Raw genomic sequence first — 20,104 nt, 5'->3', positions numbered from 1 at the left:
TTTTAAAAAAAAAAAAAAAAAAAAAAAAAAAAAAAAAAAAAAAAAAAAAAAAAAAAAAAGAGGATATCCAAATGGCCAATAAGAATATGAAAAGGTGTTCAACCTTACTAGTCATAAGAAAAATTAAAACTAAAACAACCAGAACGGCTAAAATGTAAAATGCTGGTATTACCAAGTGTGGAAGGATACAGAGCAACTGGATCTCTCATAGACTGATGGAGAGTAACATGGCACAACCCACACTGGAGAACTATTTGTGGCTACCCTAAGGCCCAGTAATTTTGCTCCCAGGTAGGAGATGAATACATATGTCCACAAAAAATGATGTGTATAAAAATTCATGGCAGCCTATTCTTAGCTCCCAAGTGGAAACAACACAATATCCATTAATAAGAGGATGAATAAAAAAATTGTGGTATATTCATACGAGGGAATACTACTGAGCAATAAAAAAGAATGAACCACTGATAAATCTAATATGGATGAATCTCAAAAACATCAAAATGAATGAAAGAAGCTAAACAAAAGAGTACATACCGTACAATTCCAATTCTATGAAGAGCAAGAAGAGGCCAAATTAATTTATGGTGCTAGAAATCATGGTTGCCTCTGCATGGTGAAAGGCATATATGTGTTGTGGATTTTCTGCATTTATTTTAGGTGGTGGCTGCATGAGTGTATATAATGGTACAAACTCATTGAACTGAACACTTAATACCTAAATTTTATTGTATGTAAATTATAACTAAAAAATAGTGATTAAAAAATAAAAAATTAGAAGATAAGTGTTTATTAAAAACACAGAAATGTACAAAGGAATCCAATGGATCAACAGAAGTTAGAGTGTGTGGTGAGTGAAGAAAGTTCTGTACTGCCCCAGGATGGCAGAGGAAAGCGGGACTATAATGAGGATGACCACATGAAGGCAGCTAACACTAACCGAGCCCCTACCCTTACCAGGCACCATGCACACTCATTCAATCCTCACATAATCCTCCATTTTACAGGTAAGGCAATGGAAGCACAGAAGTCCACTGCCAAAGTTGCATAGCGAATACATGAAGCTGGGACTCAAATCAAGGTCATTCTGATGCCAAAAAGCCTACACTCTTCCCCATAACGCCATACTGCTTCCTTGCTGGCACTCCCCCAACCTTGCCCTCACAGCAGGGGTGTAATTTGCATAGTCTTTCCAGTACTAGAAACAAAGGCATGACATCTAGGCCTCACAACAAATCTGTGAGGGATGTGAGGGCAGGCATTTGATCTCCATTGTATATAGTCTTAGCTGATATTACCTTTGAAAGGTTTGGCTTTTGAACCAGTAACAATCAGCTCTGTATCCTTCCCTATTTATCTTCGGGCTAAAGAATGTACACAGCTGCAAGTAACATTTGCCTCCAAACTCTCTATAAGCAATTCTGATTACATTTAAAAACCAGGTCATTCAGGTCATGCATCTACACGATCTTAAAAAAAATAGAACTTAAAATAATATTTGCTTAATAAGGGTCTTTCACAATCTCAAAATCGAGTTCACCCCTCCCCCAAAGATAAGCTTCCATGGCAAACTGCAATCCACAATGGAATATATCTTTAAGGATTACCAAGTGAATTAATCACACAATTACAGCACATCAACTGACATCTCCTGCTACAGTTGTAGAGAACCAACTATAGAATACATAGTAAATGAGTCTTTTTCTTTATTCCCTGACTCCATTAAAGGGCTCAGAATGGAGCCTGGCGGCAGGAGTCAGGGGAAAGGGAAAAATGGGGCACAGGTTCCCCAAAGGGTTCCCTCCCCTCTTAAGAACTGAAGGTGGACAGTGACCAGAAGATGAGACTGGGGAGGATGGGGGTCAGGCCTCCATGTGTCACCACTGATTTGATCATATGCTTGTCATCGCCACTCACCTTCACTTGCTCGAGAGGCAACAGTTCTGATGTCTAGTGAGCCTTTCCTCCTGTCTTTATGTTTGCCTGTCTGATTATCTGCAGAAACAATTAAATTATAAATCACCTCTTCAAAGAGATTTCAACAACATACTAGGAAAAGTTACCAATCTAAAATTTAAAAAAAAATAAATAAAACACCCAAATTTAAGAACTAGAACACTATTTAAGATGCCATAAAAATCAACACAGTACACAGAGATGAAGACAGTGAACTTGGTTTTAAGGGGGTTCAGTTTCTCAAAATGTTCCATTGGATGCATTCATAAACAAGAGCTTCACAGTTTCCAGATTACATAATTTCAGAATCCCAAGACATAAAGTAAGAACTGGCAGAAACAGCATGAGGAAAATTTCTCGTATTACATTTCTATACAAATGAATAAAATAGTGGGAAAATTTTGATCCCCATCCACCCTTGCCCCAAAGGAAAAAAATATTTTATGTATTTTTTTACAACACAAGCTCTGAAGTATCCCAGGAGGGACTGGCCAGTTAGCTCACTTGGTTAGAGTGTGGTGCTGATGAAGCCAAGGTCTAGGGTTCGATCACTATACCGGCCAGCCACAAAAAAATAAAATAAGGTAAAAAATTTAAAAATTCTAAAATATCCCAGGGAGGACATTCTTCTCTTTCCCTGGACAGTATGGGGAGCACAGCTTGGGTGTATGTCAAACAGCAGTTTTTCCTTTTCCCTCTGACTCCCTCTTTTCTGTGAAGGGCACCACTGTTCTCCTAGGCTCCAAACGGCGTTGTCTGACTCCTCTCCATCCCTGACCCCCAGCCCATCACTGACAAGGCAAGGTTGACCTTCCTTCCTGTTCCCTACTCTGTGCCCTTCCTGGGTGCCACGTCTGGTGCTATGGGCCCCATGGGCTGCACCTCGGGTCCCAGTTTCACAGATGTGGAAACCAGGAGCTGCCTTGCAGACAGGCACACGGCGGGTGCTCCAGGTCAGCTCTTCCCACCCCAGGAAGAAGCTTTTCCACCTCATCTTAGCTTCCTCACCTGGAACCCCTTCTTTCCCTGCTCACAGACAGGACCTGAACGCAGCCCTTAGTATTCCCTATGCACCATCGAGAAGCTTCTTCACTGGCTCTTTGCTTCTTGACCCAATGGAAACCAGATTCTCTTCTCTTGTGGGCACTGACAATGAGCGTGTCAAGGTCCCCGATGGCCTCCTTGTTGCTAACTCTGAAGGCCACAATCCAATGCTTACCTGACTTGACTGTGGTAGTAGACACAACTGATCTCTCTTTCTGGATACTTCTGTTTGCAGAGTCCACACTCTCCTGGTTTTCCTTCCACATCTTATTATTCCTTCCTAGTTTCCTTCCTGACTTCCTCTTCCTCTACCCCCGCCCCCCTGCTGTTTCCAAAGGTTCTATCCTGAGCCTCCCTTCTCTTCTCAGTCAACATAACCTCCTTAGGAGAACTCATTCCCTCATACAGCTTTAATTAACTCCTGTGTGTCATCTTACCCCAGGCGTCTCTCCTGAGCTCCAGACTTAAATCTTAACTGACTACTTACCACCTCTGTTTGGATACTCCTCAGGCTCTGGTAATGAACTCCTCATCCAAAATGAACCAGGTCACTGAATAGCACCTACCTTTTTGCATAAGGTAGACAAGTCATCCATGACTTCTTCCCCACCCCCACAAATGGTCAGCCAAATCTACGGTTGCTACCTCTTAAAACACCTCTTTAATCTATCCCCTGCTCTGTCCCTGTCCCAGCCCAGACACTCGTCATCCTCTCTGGATTATAACAACAGCTTCCTACATTGGTCCCACAACCCCCAACCTTTCCCCTTCAACCCATTCTGTACAGAAAGCCAAACCATTTTTCTAAAACAAATATCTGACCAGATCACTCTTCCAATTACAACACTTAGATGGCTCATCACTGTGAAAGGTCCAAACTCCTCAGTGTGGCACTGAGAGTCCTACAAGATCTGGACCCCCCATCTCCAGCCATTGTGAGGTATTTATGATGTATTAGATTATCTCCAAAACCTCTATGCCTTGCTACAAACTGCTTACTTGGGAATGGACTTCTCCCATGCCACCTTCTTCACCTGGTTAATTCTGATCCTCTTTGAAGATGTAGTTAAGATGCAGCTCAGGTATCATAACCTTTGGAAAGCCTTCCCTTAATGCCTCCCCATACCACCCCAACAGTGCTGGTGAATAGCTTGCTTTCGTGTCTTCCTTGCCAACTGTGAACGACTTGAGGGCAAGGACAGTCAGTCCCTTCTCTCCTAGGTGACTAGCACTGTGCCTAGCACATAACAGATGCTCAAAAAATAAATGTCTGCTTTACCACACACCTGCATATTCTTGTGCACAAATGAAAGTGCCATTAAATATACCACTCTTCATTCTGTGGCTCCCCTGCTCAAAATTCTTCAGCATCTCAAAGATAAGGAATCAACTTCCTGGCATGCAAGGTCAGGTAGTATCTGCCCACAAAAACCTACCTTTCACCTCTCACTTGTCTCTACTGTGAGTGTGCTGCATCAGCACAACTGCTTTGTCCTTCATCTTTGGAACAGCCTTGACATCTGCTCCTTCTGTCTGCGACATGACACTGTACTCTCATCAAATGCTCACTCCTTCAAATTGTACCTCCTCTCAACCACACGCAGTCTGAAGCCTCTCCTTTCTTTCTTTCTTTTTTTTTTTTGTTCTTTTTGTGACCGGCCGCACCGCACTCAACCAGTGAGTGCACCGGCCATCCCTATATAGGATCCGAACCTGCGGCGGGAGCGCTGCTGCGCTCCCAGCGCCACACTCTCCCGAGTGCGCCACGGGCTCGGCCCAGAAGCCTCTCCTTTCTCTGAGCTTCATGATGACTAATGTCCATACAACTGCCTGATAAGACCAGGTTGTGAACTTATTACTTGTCCCTTCATTTTTCTCCCATTTATCCACTCAACACACACTTATTGGGCACCTACCATGTGTCAGGCCCTAATCCTGGTCCATGTCCTCAAAAGGGGATGGTCTAGTGTGAAACAAAGGTGAATAAATTAAGAGTTACAGTAATAATTTTGAAGTGCAGGAGGAGCCCAGAGGGAAAAGTGGCGGATTCTCCTCTGGGAGTGGGGACAAAGAGATGGATGAGCAATGTCTTACAGCTGCAGCCAAGAGAAGGAGGAAGGCATTTCCAGGAGGAGGAAACTGCTTGTGTAGATGGAGCAGAGTATGGCTGGAGAGAAGCAAGAAGCAGCATGTGTATCAAGGATGGGACGATGGCAGGAGTGGAAGGAGACAGAGCAGGCTAATTTCTATCCATACATTTTAGAGTTACTTTTTCTCTGTGTAAGTACTAGATCCTCCGGCTCCCAACAGCCCTGTTAAGATGTTGTTTCCCCTTTGAGTCCCTGTGGCACGATTCTTTAGCAATTTTCACCTAGTAGATAGAGAAGAACCATGCTTCACCCTGTCTCCCCAGTGCCTGGCTCTCAGAAGCTGTCCTCAGGGAACACCAAGGGGATGAGTGAGGAAGTGTGAGCTTTACATCCCCACAAGACTGCACATTCCTAGAGGAGCACTGACCCCAGCACAGATCGGTCTGAGGCACTGGGTCTGTCAATGGAGAGAATGCTAAATAGGCCTCCTGACCAGGGACTGGGCTTAGCACCACTTGTGACTTCATGTCTCTGCTCTTGGTCTCCTGTCCTGTAAAATGGGATCCTTAAATTCTGCCCATCTTTTCAGTAGGGAAAAATTAGCAACCTTTCCTTGGCTTGCTGGATAAATCCAGGGAACCCGAGAGAAGCAACGGGGGCGATGAGAGGTGGTAGCCAGGCTGCGCCCTTCACAGACAGCAGCTTCCCCTGCATTCACATTAACCCTACGGCCTGGATACATAAGCTTCAATTTGGATATGAGGTAGCTAAGGCCCACGTATTTTATGTGACTTGCCCACAAGTCATTCTGCTGGGACCACAGCAGACTGTCAGAGCACTTCCTGGGGTACTCTCAGCAGTGCAAGCATTTGTGGAGAGGATGCTCTGCAGCAAGTCCACCTCCACACCGCCAAGTCCATAGCCTCCTGCCGCCCTCCTGCTTCCCGGCCTCTCTGCAGCAGTGGACACTGGAAACTATCTTTCCTCCCGAGAAAGCTCACTTTCTCCAGCTGTGGACTAAACCTCCAAGTCTTTTCAGTGGTCTACGAGGTCTATAGCAATGGTCCCAACCCCTGGCAGCACATGAGCAGACCAGGCCTGGGTTCCACCAGCGCCATATCACCTGAACCAGAACTTGTCACATACCGGCAAGGCCTTTCCTGATGACTTCCTCATCCCCTGCACTCCCCCTCCCCCGCTTTATTCTTCCCCATGGAACTTAGCATCATCTGATATACTATCTATTATTTGCTTACTGTCTACCTCACCCCACAGCTAGAATGCAGGTTTCTCATGAGCACAAGACACTGCCTGGTGAGTGGCAGTTACACACTGAGTTTTGGTTGAATGAATGAAGTCTACATCCTGCTCCCCAGTGCCCACCTGCCCATCCCTAAATGCCTACTATAGCTGGGTTCCATTCTTAATGCTCAGTCTTCCTGCCTCACTTCCCCCTGCAGGAGGGCAGGGTCCAAAGTTCTGGCTATCTCCAAATGCCACTATACATCTCCAAAGGAATGTTCCAGGAGCTTTAGATGAAATAAGATCAAATCTAACCTTACTATTCTCTCCCTGTACAGACATGCTCTTTCTTATTATCTTATCTGCACTTATTTTATTTTATTTATTATTATTATTATTATTTTTTTTCCTTTTTGTCATTTTTTCATGACCGGCAACGGATCGCAACCCTCAGTGTCGCGCCCATACTGGACCGGGACCGGCAACGGGATCGCAACCCTCGGTGTCGCGCCCACACCTCGCTCAGCCAGTGAGCGGCTGATCTGTATGTGGGATCCGAACCCTCGGTGGGAGCGCCGCCACGCTTCCCAAGCGGTGCACTGTAGCAGTGAGCCACCGGGCCGGCCCCTATCTGCACTTATTTTAATTGATGTTATCTAGCAACCAAGCTAGAAATCTTGTCATCTTCAAGTCTTTTTTCTCTTTATCCCTTACATTAAGCTGGTTCACAAGTCCTACTGATTATATCTAAGTAGCTCCTGAATCCAGTCTCTCCACTGTCTCTCTGCCTTCAGTGGCCCCTAGCCATGCTGCTCCTATAAACGCCTAGGGCAGTGGGAACAGTTGTCCAGCTTCCCTTGCTGTCTGCCTCCCTTTTCAAAAGTGGTTCTTAAGCTTTTTTGTCCAATCTGTAAGCTATCCTATTTCCTCCTTTCTGCTTAAGAATTGATTTCTGTGTATACAGGTACTTTAAAAAGTTCATGGAAAGATTCATATTATCTTTTAATTCTATTTTTTCATGAACTTTTTGAAGTACCCTCATACGTAGCCAGAACCTTGGCTGGTCCATGGCCCATAGTAGCCCCACCTGCCTTCCTATGGCAAGACAGCCAGCTGAGATCTTTGGACATAAAGCTGGTTACGCTGCCAAGGGGGAAGGAGATTGGACAGGCAGGTGGCTCACATGGGTGAGATAGGTGAGACTCCCAAGTGAGCACTGATCAAGGAAAATGACTAAATGGCCCAGCACAAAGACAGATTGGGAAATTCTTCCCTTGTCTACCATTTCCTATGACTGTGTCACTGTCTCTGCCTTCCAGTCCCACCTCTGGCATTTCCTGGCTGTCCAACTCTAGGCTGTCAATGAACTTATCTGAGCCTCAGTTTCTTCCTATGTAATAAAGGAATGTTAATAATAGCCAAGCCTACTTCACAGGGCTATTCAAAAGAATTAAAAATAAACAAAACCAAAAAATTACGAACAAGTAAAAGCACCCTGTGACCTGTGGTGTAGGAGTCCTGTCGCAATCAGCCACACTTGCTGCTTCTACCCTAACTCCTCCATCCCCTGCAGTGGGGTTTCTGCCCTCACCATTCTCCTGAAACTGCACATCTCCAGGTCACAAATGAGCTCTTGAATGCAAAATTCAAAGTCTCTATCCATGTCTGGTTCTTCTTCTCATTCCTCTCCCTCCTTCCTCATGAGATTCACCTGGCCACTCTCCATGCTTCCCCGTTCTCCCTGCCCTTGGCTTCACCAACATTCCCCAGACGTCCCCCTTCCTCTGACCCCTCTTCTTGGCTTCTGTTTCCTCCCTGTCTGCAGGTATGTGGTCTCCAGAAACATGTCTCACCCCTCCTCTCCTTTTCCTGCCATTTCCACTCCATTTTACCATCCCCGGGCTCCATCTCATCAGTTCCACATCTGTGTTACTGGCTAAATGTTTCGTTGGCCAGAAACACTTGCATCTCTGGCCCAACCTCCTTGAAGAACATAGGAACCGAAGCCTCGCAGGTACTCAATAGAAATTTGCAGAGTCACTGAAAAGAGGAGTGAATAAACAAACCCACCTAGTTGCCCACCAGGACCTCACAGAACAAGCTTTCCACATTCACCTTCCCTAGCCCTATTACCACACCTTAAATCTCCAGGCTCAGAAATGACTTTGTGACTGCTCTTTCTTGCTTCCCTCTCTCTGGTCCCACACCATCATCACATTTGGCCTCCCTATTGTCACCACCTTATGATTCCTGGACATTGCTTTCTCTCCTCTTGACCGTGGCAATGCCAGTATTCTTGTCTCTGGTCCCTCCCTCTATGTAATCTGTATTACATATATGTTCTATGAGCTTCTCAGAGCTCAGATGTCATCGTGCTACTCCCCTGCTCAAAAATCCAGAGACTCCCACTGCCTACAGATGAAAATCCTAATTTCTTACCTAGCATGTAAGGATCCTTATTGATCCAAACTTCTCTTTCCCCACTGACCCTTTATACCAGTCAAACTTTAATACTCGCTCTTTTTAAAACACACCCTGTATTTTCCCTCTTCTGCACCTGTTTTTATTGCTGAAATGCTTTTCCTTCCACACCCCTCCCCTTTCTGGGGCTTGCCCCTCTCCCAGTGAGCCCCCATGGCACCAATGGCCCTTTCTCATCCCTGCTGTTCACTTCTCATCACCTGCTCTATGTCTGTCCCTTGGTATCAACATGGCTCTCTTCCTTTCAGATTAAAGCCCTGATTGCTCTTGGGGTGCCTGCAAGAAGTGTCCCCAGCATGTGCTTCAGAGCTTTGGAGTCAACCATTCTGGATCCAAGTATCAGCTCTGACACTTCCTAGATGGATATCCTTGGGCAAATTTAGTCTTTCAGTTTCCTTACCTGTAAAAAGGGAACTTCATCTATAAAATGCCTGTCTCCTTCAGGTTATTCCAAGACTTCAATTAAATAAATTATATGCAAAGCACTTAGCACAAAACCTTGTACACAGAAAGTGTTCAGAAAAACACATAGTAAATATTCCTAGAGTAAATGCATGAACTGTTCTGATACTGTGAAAAACATATCACAAACAGCGAGAAAGGATGGAAGACAAAATCTTCTCCCTAAAAGCGCTATAGACTAGCTAAGTAAGTAGGGTGCATGCCTGGGCATGGCAAGGTGGGATTGGATGGACAGCTTCTGGCCTGGAGCTGGACTGGTCCTTCAACCTCACAGTCCAGCCCCCTCACCTGAGAAGGCCAGCTCAGGAAGTAGCGTGCTGAAACCATGACATTTGTTTGATGGAAATAAGTAACTCCAGGCCAGGGAAAAGCATGTGTAGTAACACAGATGTGGGAATGAGCAGATGGTATCCATGCTATGGTTAGGAGACATACAAGATGAGGCAAGTCTGAGGGGCCCAGCTACTTCCCTGTAGACTTGAGGTGACAAATGTCAGGGCAGATGAAGATTTCCCTGCTAAAGAACTGTGATCTAATATCTAACCGCGCCTGCCTCCTAAAGCACAGATCAGGTTATGAAACCACCTTCACTCAACACGTCTTCACATGAGTTCATGTGTCTGAGTTGACCAGTTCTGTCCCCACAGGCTAACACCCACCCCAGGGCACCTGTCAGAATGCCCACAAGCACTCAGGTCCTTCAACTCATAAACCAGCCTTGGGAGTCAGGGAGAGAAATGTGGCCACAGTGCTAAAAAACATGGTCCTACCCAGGCAGGGTAGTCAGAGTAGGGATCTGTTTTCTTTTTTTTCTCCAAAAGCTCAACAAACCCTAAGAATGAATATGGGACACGATACCTGTACAAGTGTCAGACTGAACATATTCAGGTATTTTCTCGGCCTAAAAATAAAATGTAAAAGCCATTAGTTCCGACTGTCTGGAAATCTTGCTGGGTGTGCCTGGGTCCTGGGCTCTCCTCACGTACCTCGTTGCTGCCATTGCACACTCTGATAATGGACACATAGTGTCTAATTTTTCTGCAAGTAGAAAACAATGCATTATTTCTTTCCTCTAATTTGATGAATATGTAGTTAATTTTTCATTACAAAAAGAGCACCTCTCTTTCATGACATACAAAATGCTTTGAGAAGAGCACTTCCATTTCTTGCAGCCAAAACTGCCACTAAATGAACAAGAGTTTACAAACAACCTCTTGTGTCTCTGTAGGAAAGAAGTGACTTCAGTAAAAACAACAATATTTTTCCCTAGTTATCACAAGTCAATAAAAAATACATGTTTTAAAAACATGTTCGGCATGTTAACTAACCAAGAGGCTTTAGTTCCTTAACATGTTTTATTCTGACAACCCTTTATATTGATGTTGTTCTTCAAGTTACAACAATCAGCTCAGTCACTCACGGAAACAGCCCCAGGCCACACTGGGGGCTGAGGTTCACATCAACCTCAATTAGCTAAAAGTCTACAACAAAGCAAAGAGGGCTTAGCTCAGAAGCTGCTGACTCTTCTCATTTATTTATTGTTCCTTCAGCTTTTTAACTTTTTCCCTCTTGATAATCAAATCCCTATACACTTATCACAAAAAAAATTGGAAGGGGCATAAAAGGGCAAAGAATCAGAACAGAGAGCCCACAGAGATCGGTATCCCTGAGGCATGCGCCAACTGGCAGCACAGCCTGGTGACAAGGCACGTGAGCTGTGCGTCAGCGCTGAGGTCTGCAGCCAGCTCTACCACGCACTGCTGACTGGACCCTGGGCCAGAAACCTGACCCCTCTATGCCTCAGTTTCCTCATCTGTAAAATGGAAGTGATCACAGCGCTAACCTCACAGGACTGCAGTTAGGATGAAATGAAGTGGCATCTACCAGGCACTGAGAGCCTGGCCAGAGACGGAAGGGCTCAATAAACAGTAGCAGTTACTGTAATTGCCATCGCCATACTTCCTCCTATTCTTTTTTCCTTCTTTCCTTTTCATGACAGAGGTCATACATTAGGTATGATTTTACATTTTACTTTGTGCATTTAACATTATATCATAAGCTTTTTACTTGTTATTTAAGATATATTCTGAGACAAACCATCTGAGATTTTTAGGCTCCTAATATATACTGATTTCCAATCTATAGTCACATCTGTTTTATATAAGAATTTCCATAACTGTTAATATTTAAAATACATTTATCTAATTTCATAGGCCTTTGTAGAAAAAACACACAGGCTATCAAATTAAACAAAAACGTTTTAAATACAGGGAGTCTACCAGCCAGCATTCTTATCACACTCCTTAATAAACTAACATTCTGATTTAAATCAGTCTCTTGTGCACCCATGCAGCTTAAACAAGATTGTCCTGAGTCTGGTGGCTCTGGGCTGCAGGTGGAACATCAGACTGTAGTCATGAGGAAGCCACCAAGGAAACACTACCCTGGAAGGCCATTCTGTGATGACACCTGACCTTGTTACAAGCTTTACTTTTAAACTTCTGCAGACATTCATAACTCACTTAAGTATTCAGAGAAAAAAAATTTTGCAATAACCCAAAACATGGTATGTTGACTAAAGTACTTATTTTCTCCACTTACCCTCCCTGTCCAATGACAGGTATTATCTTCACATTTTGTTGCACACTATCTCCGTTTTTCTTTTTGGCATGGTAAATTCCTTGCCACTCCTATAAATGGAATATATGTATCATTATACTTTGTGTTCAAAACATAAACCCAAGAACATTTTCCAATTCAGTTCCAATTTATTTACCATTGCTAAAGCAATTAGGATAAAAAAAAAGTTCCTAACCCCAAATCCAATTTCAGGTAATCTGACAATTCTCTCTCAACCTCTGAAATCCATCTCCTCGTGGGTTGCTGACAAGAGTCAGGTCACCACAGTCTAAGTGGACATATGTTTTCAGTGGCCAACTGCTGGCAAGAGGGCTCCTGGGCCCATGAATGAGGAGCACCCCCTTACTTCAACACACAGGTTCCTCCTGTCATGACTCCCACCTACTGCAGTGGAGGAGGAAGCTTGACCTCTGCCCCTGTACTTGGAGGGGAAGAATCCCAGGACTAGAGTAGGGAAGGGACCATTCTGTGGCCACTACCATGGCAAGCTGCTGTCAGCTCCTGAGTCTGAGCAGCTTGAGGTCCTTCTGGATTGTGTAAGGGTCTCGGTCCCTGTACCCATAAGGTGAGGATGATGTCACAGCTGGGGCCAAGCTCAGGGAGAAGAGTCGAGATCTCAAAACCTGCAATTGCATTAGTTGTGCTCTCATGATCAGACAGAACTTGGGGATTCTTTCAGAAGGGAAGTACGGTCTGGGCAAGCAGGCCTGCACAGGACAAGACTGCCTGCTGTGGTGGGGAGAGTGCAGGACGGAGGAGCTGAGTTTTGTCACCATCCTAAAAGGTTCTGAATTCCTCCAAGAAGCCACCAAGGTCCTTAAGCTATGAAAATTCCTAAAACCTACTATAGTACACTAACTCCTAGGGTGTTCCATAACTTTCTTGACCTTCAAGAATCTGTCAGAACCCAGAGCTGTCCCAGGTAGGAAGTAGACCACATGCAGCCTTGATGGCTTAGCTAAAGTCTCCTGTCTAGATCCTTACAGAAGAAAGATTCTAAAATCTTCTACGCTGTGGCATGGCAACCTGAGTGCAAACACCAATGATAAGATCTCATCTTCAGACTCTCTGGGAAAGTGGATCACAAAGAAAACAGGACTCTCTGATAGTAGCAAAGAATGATTACAGATGCTTCCTGATATAATTCTGAAAACAATGGGTACCAAAAAGTACTGCATTAAAAAACGCCAGAGAACCCAGCTCGGTAATTAGCTTGGACTGAGGCAGGGAAAGGTGCAGTTCTTAGTACTGTTCTGAGGGAAGCTAAGCCCTGAGAAAGAGGCCTGTGCCCCAAACCAACAAGGACTAAACAGGGATCCCTAGGCAGTGATGAACAGGCTGTCCTTCATACCTACAGCCCACGTGTCCACCTTAGAAAGCTTTAGCAGACAGGTCTAAGGGTTACTTCTGAAATGCATGATCAACAGAAATATGGAAAATTGACTGTAGTGATATTTGCAAAACTCTGGAAGTATACTAAAAACCACTGGATTGTATATTTCAAATGGTTAAATTGTGTGGTACGGGAATTAGTTCTCAATAGAGCTGTTATATTTTTTAAAAAATAAAAAATTAAAATAAAAAGAGAAATACAGAAGACCAATTCAACCAATGAGTCAGCACTTTAAAAAAATATATTCAGAATTTTCTTCTCTAATCCTTTCTGAATAGACTTAGATCCCAAGCCAAGGTATCACAGGCCATTCCAGCCAAAGCTCCACGTCCACCTAAGGGAGTAGGATGATTTAGCCAACGAGTTGGCTTGGGTAACAGAGTTTCCTCTAAGTTCTCCAGTCACCAGTGGAAACAAGAAATATTTACTTATCATAGATAATATTTACTTATCATAAACATATAAAAATATTTACTTATCATAAATATCATATAAAATTTAGTTCCTGAGAATAGGTAACAGTACTATCTTAGAATGCTGTCATGAAGATTACCTTGGGTTATGCACATAAACTCTTAGCAAATTCCAGACACATGGCAAACATTCAGTAAATAGCCTGCTTTGGGTGCAGGTGGTTTTGCATAGGCCTCTCTCTAGGCTGAGCTCCCCTCAGAACAATAGTAGGTCCCCTCCCTTCTGTGCAGACAAGCCAAGCACCAAGCTGGGGTTCTCTGGCTATGGATGCAGTCCCTCTTGGCACCCATTGTCTTCAGAATTAAATTATCACCATCCAGCTGTCCTGTCCGAGGGCTAGGACAGAGCTTGCACATGGTAAACGATTAAGGAACACTTGGGGCTTTTGTTTACTGAAGGAAAAGGTAGGCCAAGATCAACTATAGAATCCAGGAAGCCACAGTAAAGAATGTAAGCTCTATATTGAGGGAGCAACTTGACAAAATGATGATTTAATAAGACTAATCATGTAACAGTGTACTGGACTGCATGGAAGTAGAAGACCCTAGGGCAAAGAGACCTAACTGAATTCAGCCACCGTAATTCCAAGGTGTAGGAAGAAGGCCCCGAACAAGGTCAGGCCCAGGCAGTACACACTCAACGCAGGAATTTAACAGCCAGTCAAGGATTAGTGATGGACGTGATGGAGGAGACCAAAGGGCAGGGAAGAACCAAAACGATTCCTGGAATCTTAGTCATGGCAACTGTGAAGATGGACCATGAGCAGAGATAGCAGGGAGTGGAAGAAGGATTGAGATTTTTTTTACGGGGAATAAGAGAAAATCATTGTTAGACAATTTAATTTCATGGTGACAGCAGGATGTTGAACCAGACCTTGGAAAAGAGGCTGAAGCTAAAACCAGGGAGGTGTAAGGCATCTTATGCAAAGCAGGAAAGATGCCTCAACAACAAAGGAGCTTTCTGAATGACAATGTAGTGTGCAAAGGCCAAAGTCCTGATAAATCCGGAAGTAAACAGAAGGAAGAAGAGTAGGAAAATGGGGAGTAGTGAGAGAAGAAAGAAGAATCACAGAAGCTAAGGAAGTAAAAGTTTTGAAAAGCTAAAAGGTTCTGCAGCCACACACCTTTGTCATAGGCAGGCATCCGAGCAACCAACATTTATTCAGCACCTATTATATGCCACGGGAAGAACACCATACAATTTCTGAGGGAAAAAAAAATCAATATTTCTAACTATGTAAGGCATAAGTATCTAAGAAAATGGGAGAGTATGGGTTCTCGAGCCCTCATAGAGACGTCTCGGGAAAGAAGAAAAAAGAAGTCAAGAAGGATATATACAGGCATGCAAGGAAGCATGAGTGTGGAGGCTAAAAATCAAGCTACCTTTTATTTTCATCCAAAAAAGGAGCCACTGACTAAGAACAATGGCCAGAGGGATATTTGAGAAGAGTGGTACTTTTTGGAATATTCTCTACTTGAATATCATCAGAATTTCTCCTCTGCCCCCAAGAATATCCAACTAAGATACCCAACAGCTAGAATCTGACACTCCAATGCCCCCACCCCTGGCCACCTGACCACTTCCTAAATGTCCACTCTGCTATTCTAGTTCCCAGGAGACGCCTGAACTCTCCTCACTGAGCACAGTACCGCTTTTCCACAAGCCGACTAACTCTCCCTACAGAGACTGAATTAGAAAGGCTATACACTTTTTCACCTCAAAAACTTGGCAGTCTGTCCTGGTGCAGCGTTGCCAGCAAACCAGCAGGTTACCGACAAAAGACAGGTTTTTCACTCTCCCTAAGAACTTTGAAATAGACAAAAGAAATAACTAGGTTTCTTTTAGAAATAAAGCAGAAAAGGGGTCAATAATATGATAATCTTTTCTACTGGCTCACAATAAGTGCAGATTTTAGGGAAAGGTCTCCTGCTATTCAAGTTTGATGCCCTTTCTACCTGATGTGCAACAGCATAACTCCAGCAGAGGTGAGATGCTGTCCGCACAAACCTAGATGGACCCCAGGACTTACAGCTAATCCACTGAGCACTCCCTCCTGTCTCCACTTGCTCTCCTCAGTGATCGGGACACAGAGTGCCTCACTGTAAGGGTTGCCAGATCATGGCGCACAAGGGCTATCCTGGATCATACCTAGTTGAAGCTCACAACAAAACCAGTGGACAATCCAGTGGCAGCAAGGGACCTGGAGGTCAGAAATGGGATGGCCATGAGAAAGCCCCCCCACCCACGTTGGCTGCGGTCTGGCATGACTGCTGTTCTGTGGCCTCCTTCTGAGGATGCCCTTCTCAACCACAGCAAGGAACTTGATATAACCCATGTGGTGCACCTGAGCACAAGAAGGTCTCTTCATCCATTTCAGCCTTCATTTCTGTCTTTCCAGAAGACCTTCCACTCTTTCTAGTAAGAAAAACACTATCCTTGGCAGAAAAGTTAAAGTAAAAATAGGACTCAAGCAGTGTCTCCTTTTGTTATTCCCCTGACAGCACACCCCTGGGCCCTTGCAGCCAGCCTGCTCTTTCCTTGTTCTCATTTCATGGCAATCTCATATGCTCAGAGCCATGGAGAAAGACAAGAGAAATGAGCCCACTGTTGTCTACAAGGGGCCCAAGCCAAGCAGAGTATAAGCTTTGCATGGCGCCCTGCCCCTATGGTAGGCTGCTATTTTGTGCTACGGGACAGGCAATGGCCAAATGCCACAGGGAAAAGGACATCACTTCCGCAGAGCAGGCAGAATAGGTCACCAGTTTTTCAAATGTTTTAAGTAATTAGATTAATAGTCACTACCCAACTTCCAGAAGTAAAAAACAGCCCACCAGAAAGGACCAAGAATGACTGTGAAAAGCAGTAGACTCTTCCTTCTCATCATATATATATATATATTTTTTTGTCTTTTTTCATGACCGGCAACGGATCGCAACCCTCAGTGTCGCGCCCGTACTGGACCGGGACCGGCAACGGGATCGCAACCCTCGGTGTTGCGCCCACACCTCGCTCAGCCAGTGAGCAGGAACCGGTCTGTATGTGGGATCCGAACCCTCGGCGGGAGCGCCACCACACTTCCCAAGTGGCGCACTACAGCAGTGCGCTACCGGGCCGGCCCCTTCTCATCATATTTTAAAACCCAGTAACAGTGAGGTGCTGTCAGAGGCTGTGGTTCAGAGAGAAATAACCTTTCGGACTGAGCCTGTCTTTCTTCTGTCTCGTGATTATGTGACTTCTCACATTATTGTGTAATGATTCCTTTTATTTGTCTGTTTTCAACTCTGGAATACAAGCTCTCTAAGGCAAGAATTTTTGTTTTGCTCTTCTTTCTGTGCTAGATTCTAGCACAGTGCCTGGCACACAGCAGGCATTTAAAAACTGCTCAGTGAATGAATGAGGCTCAGGGAACTGCTGGGCACAGGTGTGTTCTGAGAATATGTTGCCTCATTGTCAGTCCTTTCCCAGAACCATTTGCCAACATCTATCATTTAGAACATCAATCATTAGAAAGATCAATTTACTTATTTATTACAAAGATAAAAACAATGATTATAAGCATCAATTTAAGTTACTCTGCTTATTGGCTAATCATTTTATATATGAGGGTCCTCAAAAAGTTCATGGTAAGATTTGCATTATATTTCAATTCTATTTTTCCATGAACTTTTTGAAGTACCCTTGTACTTTTTTGGCCACAGTTTCCTCAGGTACAAAGTGGAGATGACAGGGATAACAAACACTACCTATACTTCTCTGGGCTGCTGGAAAGAGTAAGATTGAGATTACCTGATACACGCTTAATGAACACCAAGTCTTCCATCCCTCTTTGTAATGTGGAAGTAAAAAAGGTACTGACCTCTTACTTACCTTGCCTATCTTGATGCATGAATTTATAGTATCCAGCAACTCAGCCTTTTTTTCATTTATAGACACTTCTGATAACTTTCTCCCTACTAATTCACCTGACTGATAGCCCATTGTTGTTTCAAATGCAGGATTTGCATACTAGGGGAAGACAAAAGAAAAAACATCAAGTGAATTCAAAAACATTTTGAAGGAGAAAAATCAGGGGTCTTCAACCTAAGCCCTCATGTTTTTTGCCCAGAAAGCTCAGGAACCTGAATCTCACCACGGCAGTTTTAAAGCTACAAGGACACAACCCTAGTAGAATTCTGGAGCCCAGAGAAGCTTCTGTTTGGGTGATACCTGGCTAGACTTTCTGCTATGTTCTCCTGAGACTCTGGGGGGGCAGCATGCCCACTCTCTCTTCAACCAGGGCAGAGGAAGGGATCTGCATAGGGACAAACCAGGGGCTGCTACAATAGGGCTGTTTAGGTGGTGGTACAATGGAATAAAGCACCAGACTGCAAGCGTGAAATGCTCCCCCCACTACTCCCCCTCGACGCACTGTCTGATATTTGCAAGTTATGAAACTCTCAGACTCAGTCTGCTCATCTGAATAATGGGAATGAAACATTTACCTTCCTTCTCTCTTATGATTCAAATGAATAATGTGTGTGGAAAGCAGGCTATGAACTAGGAAGTGCTTATGAACATAAGCCTTTATGGTTAAATTTCAAAAAGGACCATAAGACGCAGAGAAAATATATGGGAAAGGGGTGCGTGTGCTAATGATGATGATAAAACAATAATTGATACTATTTATCAAGGTCTGTTTTTCTTGCTAGCCACTACAGTAAGCACTTCACACACATGAACTCATTTAGTCCTCAGAACATCCTTATAAAAGGTAGGTAGGTTGTTGTTGTTCTTAATATCATTCCCACCTGAGAAAGCAGATTCAGCTGGATTAAGACAGTCGCCCAAAGCTGCTCAGCCGAGGCAGATTGGAGCCAGAGCCTGCACCCTCAACCACTGGCCCCTGGTGCCTCTCAGGGAACCAACTCCCGAATGTTGACACCATCAACTCTTTACCAAGGAAGTTATAAGTTAGGTTAAAGAACTGGAGTGACCAGAAGTAAAATCAAAGTGGAGCTAACTCTCAGACAAAAGGAATGTTTCTCTGGCACAACTCTCTCTTTTGCTATCATCTAAAAGTACAAGCCATGTTATCTTAAGTCACTTACATAAACCCACTTTGCTAATAATGGGTAATTTATTCACTAATTACTAGGTCTGTTACCTGTGAAATTTTTAGTTGTTTCCAGTAATCTTCTTTTTTTTTTATTTTTTTTTTTATTTTTTTTTAAAAGATGACCGGTAAGGGGATCTTAACCCTTGACTTGGTGTTGTCAGCACCACGCTCACCCAGTGAGCAAACGGGCCATCCCTATGTGGGATCCGAACCCGGGGCCTTGGTGTTATCAGCACCGCACTCTCCCGAGTGAGCCACGGGCCGGCCCTCCAATAATCTTCTGTAAGTGTAAACTATCTTCTAAAAGCAGGGAGAAAAGTGAAAGCCTTGCAGACATTATGGTCAGAGCATTCCCCCTACTGTAATAGTCCTATCCCTCCCTAAGCAATAATCCTTCTAAATAAAAATCTCTCCTTGCTAAATAAACAAACAAACAAACCAGTGAGAACTAGTGAATGTAAATGTGATATTTCTACAGACATTTTCTAGCACCTTAAGTAATTATTAGTATTCTAGAGAATCAAAAGAAAAGAAAAAACAAAAAAAGTATCTTCTCTTATCTATAGAGAGCTTATTTTAAATGACATGTTTTGATTTTGTTCTGATAATCTCCTAAGGAATAAACAAACAAACAAACCAGTGAGAACTAGTGAATGTAAATGTGATATTTCTACAGACATTTTCTAGCACCTTAAGTAATTATTAGTATTCTAGAGAATCAAAAGAAAAGAAAAAACAAAAAAAGTATCTTCTCTTATCTATAGAGAGCTTATTTTAAATGACATGTTTTGATTTTGTTCTGATAATCTCCTAAGGAAAAATTAGTCTCCTAAACATAAAAAAAAAAAAAAAAAAAAAAAAAAATCACATTTGAGGGGTTCAATGCTAAAAATGAGAACAAAACAAGAAATCCAGAAGGACAAATTCCAAAAATAACAAACCTGTATAATGTGGTCTTCACTTGTAATTTCAATTGCTTCTTGATTTTTCTCTAATGCAGTGAATATTGAGTTACAAGCCCTTTATAGGTAGGAAAAAAACGACTGATTAACGTAAATACTACAACATCTAATACAATCTTTGCGTATTACATTAAGTTATTTAAATGTGTTTTTGTTTGATTTATGAAGGTAATGTGTGCTCATTCAAGAAAAGGAAGGGGAAAATATTAAAAAGTGTAAAGAAGAAATAAACACCCCGTTACCCACCACTCAAGATCATCACTGT

The 20,104-nt window shown here is 43.4% G+C and overlaps 1 protein-coding gene across 1 annotated transcript in view; it reads right to left on the bottom strand.

The window, feature by feature from the left end:
• The window catches only part of PDE8A (phosphodiesterase 8A), a 56,610-nt gene extending 36,717 nt beyond the window's left edge, over window positions 1-19,893 (bottom strand). Inside the window, exons 1-6 of the mRNA XM_008582834.1 lie at window positions 19,819-19,893; window positions 17,650-17,787; window positions 11,877-11,965; window positions 10,262-10,313; window positions 10,134-10,176; window positions 1,918-1,995 (exon numbers count right to left, since the gene is read on the bottom strand). Of these exons, the coding sequence (XP_008581056.1) occupies window positions 1,918-1,995; window positions 10,134-10,176; window positions 10,262-10,313; window positions 11,877-11,965; window positions 17,650-17,760 (373 nt within the window). The 5' untranslated portion in view covers window positions 17,761-17,787; window positions 19,819-19,893. The remainder of the gene's footprint in view (window positions 1-1,917; window positions 1,996-10,133; window positions 10,177-10,261; window positions 10,314-11,876; window positions 11,966-17,649; window positions 17,788-19,818) is intronic.
• Window positions 19,894-20,104: the final 211 nt, after the last annotated feature.

This window comes from Galeopterus variegatus, unplaced genomic scaffold, assembly GCF_000696425.1.
Source record: "Galeopterus variegatus unplaced genomic scaffold, G_variegatus-3.0.2 Scaffold2733, whole genome shotgun sequence".
NCBI classification, from domain to species: Eukaryota; Metazoa; Chordata; class Mammalia; order Dermoptera; family Cynocephalidae; genus Galeopterus; species Galeopterus variegatus.
This window is presented reverse-complemented; position numbering and strand designations above follow the sequence as displayed.